The sequence below is a fragment of the Onychomys torridus genome, chromosome 16 (genome assembly GCF_903995425.1).
Source record: "Onychomys torridus chromosome 16, mOncTor1.1, whole genome shotgun sequence".
Taxonomy (NCBI): domain Eukaryota; kingdom Metazoa; phylum Chordata; class Mammalia; order Rodentia; family Cricetidae; genus Onychomys; species Onychomys torridus.
Window position 1 is genome coordinate 11,607,144 of NC_050458.1, and position 17,658 is coordinate 11,624,801.

At 36.4% G+C, this 17,658-nt stretch overlaps 1 protein-coding gene across 1 annotated transcript in view; it reads left to right on the plus strand.

Annotated features, from left to right (window-relative positions):
- Pkhd1l1 (PKHD1 like 1) overlaps positions 1-17,658 on the plus strand; it is a 158,587-nt gene that overhangs the window by 89,400 nt on the left and 51,529 nt on the right. The window contains exons 50-59 of the mRNA XM_036207672.1: positions 1,628-1,819; positions 4,524-4,675; positions 6,132-6,291; positions 7,258-7,429; positions 8,732-8,820; positions 9,286-9,434; positions 11,061-11,190; positions 12,412-12,530; positions 13,273-13,402; positions 14,852-15,025. Of these exons, the coding sequence (XP_036063565.1) occupies positions 1,628-1,819; positions 4,524-4,675; positions 6,132-6,291; positions 7,258-7,429; positions 8,732-8,820; positions 9,286-9,434; positions 11,061-11,190; positions 12,412-12,530; positions 13,273-13,402; positions 14,852-15,025 (1,467 nt within the window). The remainder of the gene's footprint in view (positions 1-1,627; positions 1,820-4,523; positions 4,676-6,131; positions 6,292-7,257; positions 7,430-8,731; positions 8,821-9,285; positions 9,435-11,060; positions 11,191-12,411; positions 12,531-13,272; positions 13,403-14,851; positions 15,026-17,658) is intronic.

A 17,658-nucleotide genomic window follows, 5' to 3' on the forward strand; every position in this document is an offset into this window, starting at 1 on the left:
CACAGATTGTAGCCCAGCAGTAAACTATGCTACTGACTTGAAAAGTACAGGAAACACTAGGCACTGATGAAATATTCTTTTTGGAAAGAGATCCTAACTGTCAGAAGCATCCTACAAACATGTCCCTTTTCTCTTCCATTTTCAGTTTGATTATGAATTGATAGTAGTTTTATAGAACATTAGTGGAGACACTGCTCACTGCCATTTCAATGCTAGAACTCCATTATCTGCCTTCATTTTTCATTCAGATAAAAATAGTTTTCTTCATTCCCAAGTCTGGACTCAGGCACACTCCATACAAATAGATATAAATTCAAACTTCATTTTTAAATCATGCAGTAAGAATATAACCTGATTAGAATACTTTTAAAAAGAAGTGGCAAGCCTGCTCTCAACTCCCTTTTAGTTTAAATTCTAAATTTGTATTTTTTAAAAAATATGTTAAATGCATACGAATTATGAAAGAGGATATAACATAGTTGTTATTTTCTGGATCCAACTCTGTCACCGACTTTTCATTTTTGATGGTGGATAAGTGCATAAAATATATTTGAAACTGAAAGTGTAAAACTCAATGTAAAGCTCCATAGTTTCAGAGTGGCTATCCTAGCTGTATCAAAGTTTATTGAAAGGTATGAACTTTAGATATGGTTAAGGTCAGTGTGTGATGACTTTTATTTGCAATTTTTATAATAAAATTTATTAAATTATTAAATAAAAATGTTAAATCTAGAAAAATCAATATGTATCATGGGATTTTTTCTATAATTTTAAGTAATATAAGTCCCAACATGTCATATTTTCTATATATATTCATGACTTCCAAAGGTTTTTATCTTTACAAATTGTTAATGATAGACTTGTCTAAACAGGATAGGAAGTATGTGTGAGTATGTTACCTAATATTTTTTAAGACTCAACTGACAGATAAGCCTAGAGATAGTAGTGACTGAGTTCTGAAAGTCTCCTTGAAAGATGAAATAACATCCTTTTCAATGTTCACATGGTCCGAGTTCTCAAGCACAGTTGATAACTTCTGTCTCCCTTTCTAACTGTGGCTTTCAGGAGGGAGGCTATCGCAGTGGTTCTGTCAGTAGTAATGTATAACTTTTATCCACTAACTTAGTGCAGGTTTTAAAGATTAGTTACTTTACCACATGGGCCTATGGAGAACAATTATCTTACTTAGTGTCTGGGAGGCATGGTTCTTAGTCCCCTTGGTCCTTCTTAAGGGTATGTTCCCTCTCTAAAGATTGTGGAACCGTGTGGGGCTATCTCTAGTAACTGCTCATGTATTTGTTTAAAAGTACATGATATATGAGCAGACTTCTCAGATTGGAATCATTTTGTGAATCCTGAATCAAGTCACTGGGCTACTTCCCAGCCCTTACTTTGACTCTTGGGGATGCTTCAGGTCTTGTGTTTCGAACACATTTGTGGTGAGTCCCTTGACAGAAAAAGTCTGCCATGAAACATATGCGTCCTTGTCTCTTGCAAACAGAAACCACTACCAAGGTTTCTGGAATTTACTGGTAATATTGTGGTCACAGGATCTATAAATTGTAGATCAGTTTTATTAATTTTCTTACATAAAACTGCAATCATGCTGCTTCTGTTTCTTTCCCAGGGCACAGAGGGCACACTGTCATTCCACACAGCTCCCTACTAGACCCTTCACACTGCACTCAAGAGGCTGCATGGAGCATTGGTTTTCCTGGATCTGTGTGTGATGCCTCAGTCAGTTTCCACCGTTTAGCATTCAACAAGCCTACTCCAGTATCTTTACTTGAAAAGGATGTGGTTCTCTCAGACTCTTTCGGTAAGTGAATTGGAACAGTTAAACCACTGATTTCATTGTTTTCCTAAATGTTTATCATCATCTTCTTCATGGTGTTCTGAACATTGCAAAGAGCACACTTTCACCAGTCAGATTCCAGGCAGGAGACCAGCAACTCAAAGTGAGCACTGGAGAGACAATAAGTAGATGTATGATATTCTGTTGACTGAGGAGCCACCAGACAGTATTATGACAAAGAGCAGGAAAGTTACCATAGCCATTGGAGCAAGGCAGTAAAGATAGATATATCAATCTGAAGTCAAATTTTTGTTATGCTTACTGAATGAGATGATGTGTCGAGCATTTCCTAGGTCAATAGATGTATATGAAGTGTCGTGGACTGTTGATTTGTAGCCGTAATAATACTGTCCTTAGTACACTTGCTGTGCTTGGCATCATTACCCGACTAGGTTGTATTAATTTATTATCATTCACAATCCATATGCAGTTTTTCAGCCAAAAGGAAAGCTAAATGGGGACATGGTCATAATCTTGCTTTTCCTATGTCATAATCTTTGGTTGTTGCACTGACCTCTGCAGTTCCTTATGGTGTGTTGTGCTGCCACTCGTCTCTCCATAATAACAAAAGTCTGAGAAAATAATTCACTTGTATGGAGAAAGATTTATCTTGGCTTGGTTTTGGAAGTTTCAGTCTGTGATCAGCAACCCAGTTGCTTTTGAGCCTAAGGCCCGAAAGTGTATCCTGGTGAAGAACACATAATGGAACAAAGCTACTGAATCATTGTCCCCCATTCCCTTTTGAGGGCCTGTTCTTGATGATCCAAATACTTCCCATGAGGTTGCACCTTTTCAAAGTTCTATTGCTTTTCAATAACACTCACCTGGAGACTATACCTTCCACACATTGGTCTATGGAGGACAATCTCCTTGGTTAGTGTCTGAGAGGCCTGGTTCTTAGTTCTCTTAGTCCTTACTAATGGGTTTTTTCTCTATTCAATGATCATCGAGCCAGTGTGGGGCTTTCTGTAAGCATATTTTTTCTCACACCTTAGCTAGCTTACCTTGAGTAACTCAAAGCTTCACGTTTATCTATCTCTTATTACACCTATCGTTTTATCCATCTATTTAGAAATTACTAATATTCTATGACTTCTAATGGATTGTATTCTGATAAACCTGTTCCTAGTTGACAATGTAGTAAAGTTGAAAATGCATCTACTACACGTAATTTGCTAGACAGGAGGGCTCACTCTAGCTTACTTTATCCATGCTCAGACATGAGCATTTGCCCCAAGTTCAGAAAAGTCATCTAACACAAAGCCTGTTTTATGATGATGGCTTCAATGTCTAATGTAATCAATTGATAGTAAGTTATTGCTATTTTATGACATACCACTGTAGACTAAAAATAAATAACTCATTAAGTTGAACCATCATAAATTATATCTTATCTGTATAAAATAAATATTTGTCTATAATGAAAGAGCTTTCTTTTCCACATACTGTTATGATAGACTGAAGATTCTCATAATGGGTGAAAGCCTGTGAGAATCAAGGATTTTCTAAACAAAAATCTTTATAATATTTACAAATGTTATTCTTTACATTTTCTAGGTAAAGTCAAATGATGCAGCATTTTGATAACTAAATCTGTACCTGTGAATGCCTAATCCAAACACATAAGGAATTATGACTATAGAAAGGGATCAAATACACTTGTCTGTCTTTTTATGTTATCAATATTTAACATTATTCTTTAACACTTTGCAAATAATTACAAAATGGCACTTTAATATGCTCTCAGTATTTCCAAATGCCCCAACCCCTATTTAACTATATTGATAAGATGACATAATTTGAAACAAAAACCAGGTATTTCAATAGTAGCCTATTCCATTTGAAATTTTTATACCATGAATATACCAGCAATATGCTAACTGCTAAAAGTACCTATGACTAGTCTAATCCACACTGACATATTGGAATATTGTTATTCTTCACCCATCAGATCCTCTCAAGATGTTCCTTGCAAAAATTCCAAGTTCTTCCCTTGTTTCAAACAGAACTCTACACTCTACACCTATTTTACTGTGCATTTTGAAACTGGGTAAATACCTGTGACCCACTCCTGGACTCAGTTTGAGACTGAGCAAAGACTCAATCTATCACCCACCTTTAGAGTTCCCTTTCTAGATGGGGGTCATACAAATTTGGGGCTTTGAAATGGCCACTGTTCCTTCATCTCAGTTAAGTGACTTTTGCTCTTTGAATTGGTCAGGGTCTAGAAAGTAAGAAAGAAGAGGTAAATTATTCAAGTAACTTAGATTAGGCTTCTGTCCCCAGACTTCATATGGAAATTTTTATTTCTAGATGAAGTATATAGTAGCAAGTATCACCTTAGAAGGATTTCTAAAAATTTATAAGCAGGCTTGTCATGAAAGGGTAAAGTGAGGAACGACAGAGAAAGCCAGAATCAGGAAGTGCTAATGGGAAATAGGCTGACTCATAGAAACCATGCTCTTCCCTGGGTGACACAGGCCACCACCACCAAGGTTCCACAGTCCCCCAGAGAGATAATTACAGGAATGGACTTACTTTCATCTTCCTTCCTTGTCTGTCCCGGCACAACCAGAAGACAGAGTTTTGTATTTTCTCTTGTTCAAAAGCAGAGGCATTTCATGAAGGTGTAGATAATGGTTGCTGCTTATTTTATGTTCTTTTATAGGCACTAGCATCATTCCCTTTCAGAAGAAACGGCTGACCCATATGTCTGGGTGGATGGCTCTGATTCCAAACGCAAATCACATTAACTGGTATTTTAAAGGTGTGGAACACTTAACCAACATATCATACACATCAACGTTTTATGGATTTAAGGTAAATAAAGAGATTTATTTCAATGTATTTATTTAAATTTAAGCTACAAAGAACAAAACAGCAGCCTACGCTGTTATTCTCACACACTCATGTTTTTTTTTCTTCCCTTTTATGGGTGTGTATGCATGTGAGTTTATGTATGTGTGGTATATGTGCATATGTGTGTACAGATGGGAGCATATCTGTCTTTATCGGTCTCTACCTTATTCCCTTGAGATAGGTGATTGCCCTTGAGATGGGCTTTCTTATTTAGCCTGCAGAGCTAGCCCCAAGGCCAGAAAGCCCCAGCAATCCTCCAGTCTGCATGCTTACACATTGGCACCATGAGGTTTTTTTGTTGTTGTTTTGTTTTTGATTTTTTTAAGATTTATTTATTTATTATACAGTATATAATCTGGCTGCATATACTCCTGCAGGCCAGAAGAGGGCACCAGACCTCATTAGAGATGCTTGTAAGCCACCATGTGGTTGCTGGGAATTGAACTCAGGACCTCTGGAAGAGCTGCCAGTGCTCTTAACCTCTGAGCCATCTCTCTAGCCCCACTCTTGGGTTTTATATGGGGCATTGGAATCAGAGCTCTAGTCATCCTACTTCCACACCAAGCATTCTTATCCATTGGGCCATTTCATTCACCTTAGTCAGTCATTTCTCAACACAGAATGCTCTTACTTCACAAATCAATCTTTTAAAGTCGCTTGATGCTCCCTGTATGATCCACTCACTCTAAATCTAAGAAGGAGGCAGGTTTTGGCATGTTCCCATATTATGCTTTTGCCTGCCTGCCTGCCTTTGTCCTTATTACTGTGGTAATAACTTACACTTATTGAGTCCCAAGTATCAGTTAAGGGTTTATTTGTATCATGAACTCAATAGAGAAAATTATTTACAGAATACAGTATTTGTATTACAACCACATATCTCTATCATCATATTTTCAAATACTGACAACCTTTGAAGAGAAATAGAAGTTTGTAGAGAGAGTAGGCACTCCATACTATGACCTCAGTTCTCTAGTGTTCAGTAATTGCAATCAGCATCTTGAAGTGATTCCTCCTACGTTCTTCTACTGATGCTATATATTTGTGTGGCCCAGAAACAATATCTAGCATTATTTTTAAAATTTTAAAGTATCATAGAAAAAGGCACATATCTTAAAAACATATGTGTGTGAAATATATACATCCATATGTACATGTGAGTGGAGAACCTGAACATGTGTATGGAGAGAGAAAAAAAGAATAAGAAAGAGAAAGAAGAGATATCCTCTTCTTTCCTTGATGGTGGAACTAGCATTGTTGACAGAGATCTGCAACAAGTTAAACACATAAATGCCAATTGAAAGGTAAACCAGTGGTTGTAACACTACACGGGCTACGTGCACAACATTAAAATCAAGTCGTAATATGCAACGTATTTCTAGATAAATTAAGCCACACTCTTCTGCAACTATCTTAGGAAGAAGACTATGTCATTATATCACATAACTTTACTCAAAACCCTGATGTGTTTAATGTGGTTGATCTGAGGAATGGTTCCTCAAACCCATTGAACTGGAATACTAGCAAGAATGGAGACTGGCATCTTGAAGCAAATACCAGCACTCTCTATTACTTGGGTATGTATTCATTACACAGAGTGATTTTTTTTAACCTAAGGATAAGAACAATATCCTAATAGAAATATGTGACATAGAGTAGCCTGTGTTATCAGAACCTAATAAATATTTGTTTAATAAAAACACTAGACATAAAATTTGTGTTGGAACAGGCCTTTAATTTAAAAGCTTGTGATTTAGTTTTGAAGATAATACTTGTATAATCCCACAAGGTTCTGACTACTTTGTTTCACAGAATTAGAGGTAGTTAATATAATGGCAGCTGATATACATTCCATTAATATTTAAAAATAGTTTTAGAAAATAAAATTATTTAGAATAAAAAGGCAGTGGGGGTACATGCCTTTAATCCCAGCACTCAGGAGGCAGAGGCAGGCAAGTCTGAGTTTGAGGCCATCCTGGTCCACAGAGAGAGTTCCAAGACAGCCTGGGCAACATGGAAATATCCTGTCCCCAAAAACCAGAAATCAGAAGACAAAAAAAATAAAATAAAATGAAATTAAGCTTATTTTAAAGCACTCTTATTTTATTTTATGTGTATGTGTATATGTTTATTTTTATGTTGTGCTTACATGTGTGTATGTGTTCTATGTGGTTTCCTTATGCTCACAGAGGCCAGAGAGGGGCATCAGATCCCTAGAACCATAGTTACAGACAGTTGTGAGCTGCCATGTGGGTTCTGGGATCAAATCTGGGTCCTCTGGAAGAGTAATTCCATGTTCTTAACATCTGAGCTATCTCTCTCACCCCTTCAGGAATTCATTTTTATTAAGATATTTTCATTCTCCTGAATATTTCATCTCTCAAAATGATACCTGTTTTGTTGAAGTTTCTCAGTGTCTACTTTCTGTTTATGAGTGAGTGATATTTCCAAAATGCTACCTATGCTAAATAAGCTATACGTTGTATAGATTTAAGTACTGTAATCATTATGTTAATATGTTCATTTAAGCCATGTTGCTTCAGTGTCAGGGAGAAGTGACCTTCCTCAGAGCCAGCCCATTCCTGGGACGCTCGATCCTGATGTGAAAGATGTGATCATTAATTTCCAAGCTTACTGCTGCGTTCTCCAAGACTGCTTTCCTGTTCATCCACCATCAAGAAAACCAATTCCCAGGAAACGACCAGTCACTTACAAGTACATAGGCCTTCTTCAGCTAACATCTTTGATGTCTCTTGTTCAATCTTTTTCATAAATCTCTCCTGGGTGAGATGAAACTACCTTCCTCCTGCCCAGTGACTTTTGGTTCACAAAAATACATCCATACCCATACTTTCCTCATTTTGTAATCTACTCCTACTCCCCATGAAAAAATGGAGAAAGCTCATAAAAATTGGGTGCAGAAGTTATTGACAGTCTTATATTACAAGAGAGTTAATTTGGATTGTGAGAGCTGTCCCAAGTCCTTTATTACACAGGTGGGAATGATGAAGTCCAGTGACATAAGTGAGTTGTATGAGTTCTCTGAACTGGCTCATGGCATGTCCAGTCTAGCATCAGAAACTAAGCATCTTCATTATTACCAAGTTGTCTTGGGTGGTGTCAATTTTGATGGATATCATGTTAAACTCATAAGAGAACTTTTAATTTTTTTCAAGTATTGATTTCAAATTTTTTTCTTCTAGTTAAAGTTTTTTTCTTCCATCTTATCAGATTTTACAGGTCTCTACTTTTTTTTAACCATATGAATCATCACATTTTAAGTAGTGTATAAATGGCTCTCTTATATTTCAGTACTAGTTATTTCCAGAAAGAAGATATCAACTTTATAATTACATCCCTTAGGAAAATTTTCATTAGCCAGTAGTTTCTAGAAGGCACAATTACAAAAAGACCAAGGCCCTTTCTTCCCAGTGTGCTTTCCATGTTTATTTCATTTTGATGTAGCAATCATTCTGGGTACAAACCTTTCACCCCAAATCCCTACACTGCCACTGCCCAGGACATAACCTCAATTTATCCTTTGCAATTAAAAGATCATTCTTCATTTCCTCCCATTCACAGAATCTACCCAAATATGTTCTCAAAGTGTACTTGGTGAAATAGCACCATTTGCCAGGGACCCCATTAAACTGATACAGGATGCCCTGATATTCAATTTCCTATGGCCAAATCTTATAACAAAATGGAATAACTGGTATCTCTTGAATTAAATTAAATTAGTTTAGTTAAATTGGCATGTGTCATAATAAGGATTTAGTGTGAAGAAAAGTGTTCAAATTTTTAAAAGTAATATTGTTCAATAAAAAGGTACATGGTTTATATATGTTTTATGAATACTACTAATTGTACATATTAACTTGGCTAGTTAGTAAAATTATTAAATATCTAATTCACATTCTACCATTTGCAAGACATCTAAAGAGCTGCTGTGCCTTAAGGAAGTGCTTATTAAATGCAAAAGGTGCCGATTAATGGAAACATTACTTTTCTTTTCAGTTTATGGTCAAATGAGTCTTTTTGGCAATCATCCCCAGAGAACAATTATACTGTACCCTACCCAGGAGCAAATGTGGTTATTCCTGAAGGTAAACACATAAGTATACATAAGTAAAATGTTAGCGTTTGGGTAACGTTAATGCTGCAATGGAGCAAATGTGCCAGGAGTTATGTCTTTGTCTTTAAGCACCACACGCTGGGGAAGAGTAACTGTAAAGAGATGTGTCTTGGGTACGAAGCACAATCTTCAGGTTTTCTGTATCTGATGACATTAGCTGGGTGTGGTGGCATTGCCTGTTTTCCCTGAGACTCAGAAGACCAAGAACAGACTGTTGCTTCATGACAGGAGTTCAAGGCCAGTTTCAGAAACATAGCCACACGGCTTCAAAACACTCACAATAGCTACTAAAAACAAGCCTATACATTCTGTGAGATACAGGAATCATGTGGAAAGAAATCACCCACTTCAAAAAAACGAGACTCTGGAGTGAGCTTGTCAGTGTTTTGTCATGAGCGTCACTGTGTGGGTTGCATTGTTTCTTATTGTTTTTTAGGATCATGGATTGTAGCTGACATAGATATACCCCCAATGGAAAAGCTCATTATATGGGGAGTTCTAGAAATGGAAGACAGATCTGAAGTGGGATCTGCAGCCCCTTCTTATAGAAGAGTTGTTTTGAATGCCACCTACATATCAGTGCAGGTAGGAGTGAGGTCTTATCATTTATACTATTAATCCTATTAATTTCTGACAGGAAAATTTAAAGAATTGGTATTTAAAGAGAGAGAGAGAGAGAGAGAGAGAGAGAGAGAGAGAGAGAGAGAGAGAGATGTTGTAGCCCAGAAAATGCAAGCGTCACACACCTCCAATGTATTTCTGCTCTCTTAAATTATGCTTTCATCTTCCTTACTGGATTAATCATCAGCGTACACTTGAGTGTGTTCTTGTCCCTGTTTTAGTTAAAATATTTGTCTTGGTATTATATAAAGCTTAACTATGTGTTCGCACCAACACACAACAAATCCTTAGGTGTTCTAGAGAGAAATATGAAAAGATTTTCACTACTGTTGTAAGAAAACGAACAATATTTCTTAAAAATGAATGGACATAGATGGGATTTGAAGACAAGAATAACCAGTTGACTTCAGTTGCTTGGAGCAATTACTGCATTCTATATCCCTCAGGTGGTCCTGACCTTACAACAGCTTAATCAGCTTGCTTTGTCATTCTCTTACTACCTATGAGAAAAGAATGACAAAACAAGAAAGCTATTAAGGATTTATTTTGAAGAGCATTTATTGCACAAATAAACTTCTCTGATGAGATTTGAGAGCTGAACTAACAGTCCATGGGTAGAGAGATATAAATGTAGATAGTGGTCTGATACTATGTCCATTTAGCTGCATAGTAATAGTAGGTTCACCCCTTAGGCCTTCGCTCCCCAAAACAGGTTGTTGATCAGATTAACATGCTCCAGTAGATGGCCCCGTACCCATGAGTATATGGGCACAAATTGGTTTGGGTGGGCGATTTATAAAAATGAGGGAAAAACCCATGAATTTGTGAGCAGGAGGTAGGAGTGGATCTGAATGAACAGGAGTTAGAGGGAGGTGTGGGAGGTGAATAGGATACAAAACATTATATGATATTCCCAAAGAATTAATAAAAATGTTGTATTAAAAAGAATTTGTTAGACATTTAATGGAAGTAAAAAGAACAGAAACTCCTTTTGATGCTTTACAGAGCATAAGATTTTGGACAGATGTCTGGCCTTGGGGAATAACGTCACATCTGTCCTCTTACTCTACTGTTTATTGGTGGGTAATGTTGGATAAGTTGTCTGACCACCTACATTTCAGTATCAGTTTCCTCACCTATGAAACAAAAATAAAAATACCAATTCATGGGTTTAGTATGAAGGCTAAAGTTTATAATTAATATAGATGAAGTCTTACATTAGGCTTATTTGATTACAGCCATCATTAGCAATGATGGCCCTTGATTGGTATTAGACAGAGTATTAGGAGTATATTGTGCATAACCTACACATCCAACTACAGTGTAATCTGTTCAAACATCACTAGTTTAGATCTTGGGAGATCTTAGTTCTAGGTCTGATTCTGACAGTAAATAGATATTGAATATGACTTTGAAAAGGCATTTAGACTATCTATCCTAAGGCTAAGGGTTAAAGTCACTTCCAGCTACAAGACTGATCTAACAAAATCCCTCCATTTATTAGGGAGGCTTCTGTCTTCTTTTTTATGGGTGATTTTTTTCTCCTGCTTAATATTTTTTAAGTACTAACAATTTTCTGCTTCACTGCAGGGAGGTAGATTAATTGGTGGCTGGGAAGATAGCCCTTTTAAAGGAGAATTACAGATTGTTCTTCGAGGAAATCATTCCACCCCAGAATGGGCTTTTCCGGAAGGACCAAATCAAGGGGCAAAAGTCTTAGGTATGTGTTGTCATATACTAAATGTCTCTTGTCTTTTTTCTTAGTCTATTTCAAAATACACAGCACTAAAGTACTTAGCTCATGATAGTATGGCAGTGCAATCTTTTATAGCCATTCATTTATACTAAACACATGAGGATCAGAGATTTTAAAATATTAATATCACATTACAATTTAGTAACTGACATAGATAAATATATATATACTTCAAATCAAAACATAAGTTATTACAAAACTAAATTTAGTAAAGCTCTATATATGTATATTATTTCTCTAGACTGGTGCCTTCTTTGATATGAAAGAGCAATAATAACTTTTCATATTTTGTGCCTTCCCCCTAAAAGACCACTTCCCTACACATAATTCCATTTTCAGTATTCATAAACATTCTGTGGCTCAGTTGATTATGCTGTCAGTTATGCACTTACAACTGCAGATGAGCTTAATTTCCCTGAGGTATTGGAGCATTGTGCACAGTCCTATTTAAATCTAGAAGGCAAAGGTCTTACAAGAGTAATTAACAGCTGCTTCATTAATACTATTGCATATTCAGTTAGGAGACACATAAGAACATTACTACAATACTGAGGCAGGCAAACACAACCTTAAAGATATTTTTCTATGTTTATTTTTTAAAATGATGATATCAGTTATTACAAAAGACTATCAAAGAAAATGTTATTAAAAGTCTATATCTTTCCAGCTCTAACCTTGAAGAAAACTTCTATTAGGTAACAACTCTGTATCTTTTCATTTTAATCAATTCCTCTTGTGCATATATTGTTTATAATTATTTTGTTTGCCTTTTATTAAAGCATGGTTAAAATAAATGCATCATGATGCAACTTTTTGTTTCTTTGCCAACATATTATGGATATATGGTCCAGATAATCAGTGCCAACAGACAAAACTCTCCTTTTTTTAGAATACTGTTCCCCACTATTAATACAATTAAAACATATTTAATCATTTATGTACATCTTCATTAATTCCAATTTTTTTGTTTCCACAATAACATTGTGGTAAGCCTCCTTGTATCCTTCCATTCTGGGTTTACTGGTTGTAACTGGCAATGCTTTTTGCACACCCAACCTCAATCAATTCATTCCATTCACTGTCAAATGTTTAATAGCTTACTAAAATACGTCAGTGAATAGTTTCATTCTGTGCTAGAGCCTAACTCAGGAGAGTGTGGGAAGTAGGAACGCTTCTCTCTTTCAGGCGTGTTTGGTGAGCTGGACCTGCATGGACGTCCACTTTCTATATATAAGACTAAACTGTCAGAAACTGCGGAGGCAGGCTCCAGAATCCTATCTCTGAGGGATGCTGTGGATTGGCAGGTAGAAAACAAGTTATATGTTATAAGAAGAATATACCATCAGTCTACTTGAAACAGTTTCTTTTCTGTTTACTTCCTGTAATTAATAGTATGAAAAGTATATTTCTTTCAGTCAGCTTGCAAGGAATGTCCTGATAATAGTTAAAAATCATGATGTCAAAAGTTCTTCAAACCATATCAAGAGCATCATGTGTACATTAGTTATAAAACAAAAATATGTAAGCTATTGGTTATAAATATTTGTAAATTGTAAATTCCTGCAAAAGAGACAATAGAAGTATTTCAGATATATTTTACTGTTATCTCGGTTACCTTATCACTTGTAATTTTAATGTTATATGTTAAGCATTTGGAAAGAAAATAAACTTAGAAACACAATGACATTCAAGTAATATCTACAGTAAATGAGAGAATGGTAGTAACCTCATAATTTAAACTTTTTTACATTTTATTTATTCATTGTATATGTGTTTCTGTGTGGGGGTGGTTGAGGGTGGAAGATATGGCACATGTGTGTTTCTGGGCATGGGGTTGTATGCATGCGTCATGGTATATGTATGAAGGTCATACCCTAGAATTCTTTCAGGAATTAATAGTACAATTAGACATTTAAATATATACTTTATTATTTCTGGCAATACCATGATTGCTAATAAGACATAAATTTAGAATTGTTTAATGATTGTTAGTAAGAAACATAAACCTACTTTTTAAATTGCTTTTGGCACTTGAATTTTTCTCAGGAGGGAGAAGATATTGTGATAACTACCACAAGCTATGACTTACACCAGACAGAGACTAGAAGGATTGTGAAAATTCTGCATGAGCACAAAATTCTTGTCCTCAATGATAGCCTTTCCTACACTCACCTTGGTAAGTGGCTACTCTTTAATCAAACACATATCTAATTAAAATGTCTGGAAATGTCCATATTTAGTTATGTGCCCTATAATTATAATTCTCTGATTAAACTTAACAAACATTTGCCAGAGTGGATTCTTCTGTTTATGTCTTGGATTCCAATATCCTTGCCATATATGTTTTTATTCAATCATTTACTCATTCAGCAAATATTCAACAAATACCTATTATGTAACACCCAGTGGAGTAAGATCCTGTCTTTTTCTTTTCTAAGTTTCCAAGTAATTCTTCATATACCATGAAATTTTAAACGCTTTTACCTTAAGACTGGAGAAATGGCTCAGCAGTTGAAAGCACTGGCTGCTCTTCCAGAAGTTTGGGGTTCAATTCCCAGCACCCACTTGGTGACTCATAACCATCTACAACTCCAGTTCCAGGGGATCCAACACCCTCTTCTGGCTCTTGAGTGCACAGAGACATGCATGTGGTGCTCAAACATACATGTAGGCAAAACACCCATACATATAAATAAAAACAAAACTATGTAAATTGTATTTGATACACTACTACATATTTTTATAGAATTCTGGTTCATATGCAATATGTATGGGAAAGTAGAGCAATCCCAGGACTAGGATCTGGAAAAAATACTATCAGTTCTACTCAGTTTTAAAATAACTCTGTCTCCTCATTGACTAAAATTAAAACAAATATTTCAAATAGCATTGCAACAATATTTTCATGTATAACTTGATATAATTGCAAACTGTCTTCAAAGATTTCTAAAAGTAACTCTTATTTAAAATTTCAAATTTTCATTAGTGTGTATTCATTGTACATGGTACTGTGTTATATAATGCTTTAATACAAGTATATAATGTACTTTAAGTCTATTTCTCCTGTACTATTTTCCTTTCCTTTTCTCACTATTCATAATAATTCAGTCCAAGAACAATCCTAGGTATTCCTCAACAGAAAAATAGATAAGGAAAAAATATGGTGTATATATTCGGCAAACTTTTCAGCCATAAAGAAGAATCAAGTTATGTTGCTTTCAGGAACACTGATGCAACTGGAAACAGACAGGTTGAGCAAATTAAGTCAGTCTCAGAAAAAACAATACTGGATTTTTTTCACATTTGTGCTTCATAGATTTTACAAAAGTATAAAACTGTCTAGAGAAACAAAGGAAAAAGAGAGGAAAACAATAACTCTATACTTTCTAATTTTAATAATTTTATTATATAAATAGATGCTGTATCATGGATGCATTAGTATATAAAAGAAATAGCACCTTAATTTCAATTTGCCACATATCTCTGTTGAAACAGTGTATCCAATCAATTTATACATTTGTGTCAACATTTGGCATGTTAGAAAGTTGTTTATCTTATGAATTATAAAGAAACTAATAAACAAATATTTCCTAGTGTTGACAATGACCCATCTTTCTGTTGGCAGCTGAAAGACAGCAGATCCTTGAAACTGGCCAGAGCTACACATTAGCAGCTGATGTTGGGATACTGAGTAGGAACATCAAAATCGTTGGTGAAGATTACCCAGCTTGGTCCAAGGACTCTTTTGGTGCCAGGATCCTGGTTGGCTCATTCACTGGAAACATGATGACGTTTAAAGGTTGGGAACATTTCAGTCAATTTCTTTTCTTAGTGAAATATATAACACTGTCTCTTGTGCTAGTGAGAAAAGGAAAGGAAAATAGTTCAGGAGGAATAGACCTAAAGTATATACTTGTATGAAAACATCATTATGTAACACAGTACCATGTACAATGAATACACACTAATGAAAAAATTGAAAAGTAGACTTGCTTAAGGTTATTTTAAATAAGAGTTACTTTTAGAAATCTTTGAAGACAATTTGCAATTCCCACTTCTTCATATGACCACAGAGAAATAAAGCTTTAAAAGTGATTATGTAGTCTGTGTTGCTCTCTGAGTACATTTCCTAACATTATTAACTATTTACCTCATCTTCATAGACGATAAAAATTATCAAACCAGGAATGGCATCAAGTGATAGCTAGACTGGCTTCTAAGCCAAACAAAAATTATTTCATAATATCTCTTGTATTTGTTTTAAGGAAAACTTCAAATCTACCAAATACAGAGAAAAAAATGTAGTAAATTCCAACATCTCTATCACCTCTAGTGATCACTAACATACCGGTTTTGGCCAATCTGGTTTTATCTGACAGTATTTTAACTCTGTCATTCCCTCCTCATTTATAATCTAGAAAACTTTTTTTGGTAAGCTTCATCAAACCTCATGGCCTTGAAGAAGAGTTCCTACAGTAAATTCAGGAAAAAATCACTGATTCCCATCTCATACTGACTATTGAATTGATTCTCCTGCATCCTTCAAAGATGGCTCTGTGTGTGCGTGCGTGCGTGCGTGCGTGTGTGTGTGTGTGTGTGTGTGTGTGTGTGCACAGATGCAGGCATGGGCATATGGAAGCCAGAGTTCAACATCAGGCATCTCCCTCAATTGTTCTCTTTATATTTTGAGATGAGGTCTCTGGACTTTGGGCGAGACAGTTTGGCTGGTGCACCCCAAGATCCTCCTGTCTCTCCTCCCCAGCACTTTAATTATCAAAACCAAATCACTATGTATAGCTTTTTAAAAAAAATTAATGAACGTTTCTCATTTATTTTACATACTGACTCCAACTTTCCCTAACCCTTCCTCCCATATCCTTTCCCCATCTCCCCGTCTCACTCCCTAATCCACCCCTCCCCCACCTCTGTTCAGAAAGAGACAGGCCTCCAATTGGTGCTGACAAAACATGGCATATCAAGTTGAGGTAGGACTAAGCTCCTCTCCTTGTATTAAGGCTGAGCAAAGCACCTAGCATTAGGAGCAGGTTCCCAAAAGCCAGTCAAAGCCAGGAGTACAGCAAGTAGACCAAGCCACACAACCATCATACATACACAGAGGGCCCAGGCTGGTCCCATGCAGGCTCCCTAGCCATTGGTTCATAGTCTGTGAGCTTCCATGAGCAGGGCAGTTGCTTCTGTGGGTTCCTCTGTGATGGCCCTGGCCCCCGTGGCTCTTAAATTCCTTCCTCCCTCTCCTCAGCAGGATTCCTCAGGCTCAGCCAAGTGCTTGGCTGTGGATTTCTGCATCTTTTTTATCCTTTACTGGACAAAGGTCTCAGGTGACAACAGGAATAGTCACCAGTCTGATCACTGGAGAGGGCTAGTTCAGGCTTCCTTTCCACAATTGCTAGAAGTCTTAGCAGGGGTCATGCCTGTAGATTTGTGTGAGTTTCCCTTGTGTCAGGTTTCTACCTGACCCTGAAATACCAACCCCTACTGAGACATCTCTTTCATTTTACTCTCCTCCTCTACCTGCTGTAGCTGGAGTTATCTCCAGCATTCACTCAGACTCAAATAAACACACAGACACTTACATTATTTAAACTATTTGGTCTAATGACTCAGGCTTCTTGCTATCTAGTTTTTTTTATCTTAAATTAACCAATTTCTATAAATCTATACCTTGCCACATGGCTCATGCATTATCAGTTTCTTACATGTTGTTCCTTGGAGGGTGGGCTGGCATCTCTTCACTCCGCCTTCCACCTCCAAGCATTCTGCTCTCTCTTTGTCACACCTATACTTTACTTCCTGCCTGGCTACTGGCCAATCAGTGTTTTATTTATCAGTCAATCATAGTAACACATTTTTACAGCATACAGAACATCCCACAACAACCCACCCTTCAACCCAATCCCTCATGTTCCCATTCCCACCTGCCCACAGTCTACCCAGGCGATCTCTTCTATTTCTCCTTCCCAGGGAAATCCATGTGTCCCCCTTTGTAACATGGTTATCCTTCACTTTTTAGCTAATATCCACTTATGAGTGAGTACATACCATGTTTGTCTTTCTGGGTTTGGGTTACCTTACTCAGGATGATTTTTTTTTTAATTCCAGCCATTTGCCTGCAAATTTCATAATGTCATTGTTTTTAACAGCTTGGTAATACTCCATTGCTTAAATGTACCATTTTTTCCTTATCCATTTTCAGTTGAGAGGCATCAAGGTTGTTTCCAAATTCTGGTTATTACAAATAATGCTGCTATGAACATAGTTGAGCAAGTATCTTTGTGATACAATTGAGCTTCCTTTGGTTATATGCTCAAGAGTGGTATATCTGGGTCTTGAGGTAGACTGATTGCCAGTTTTCTGAGAAACCACCATATTGATTTCCAAAGTGACTGTACAAGTTTACACTACCACCAGCAT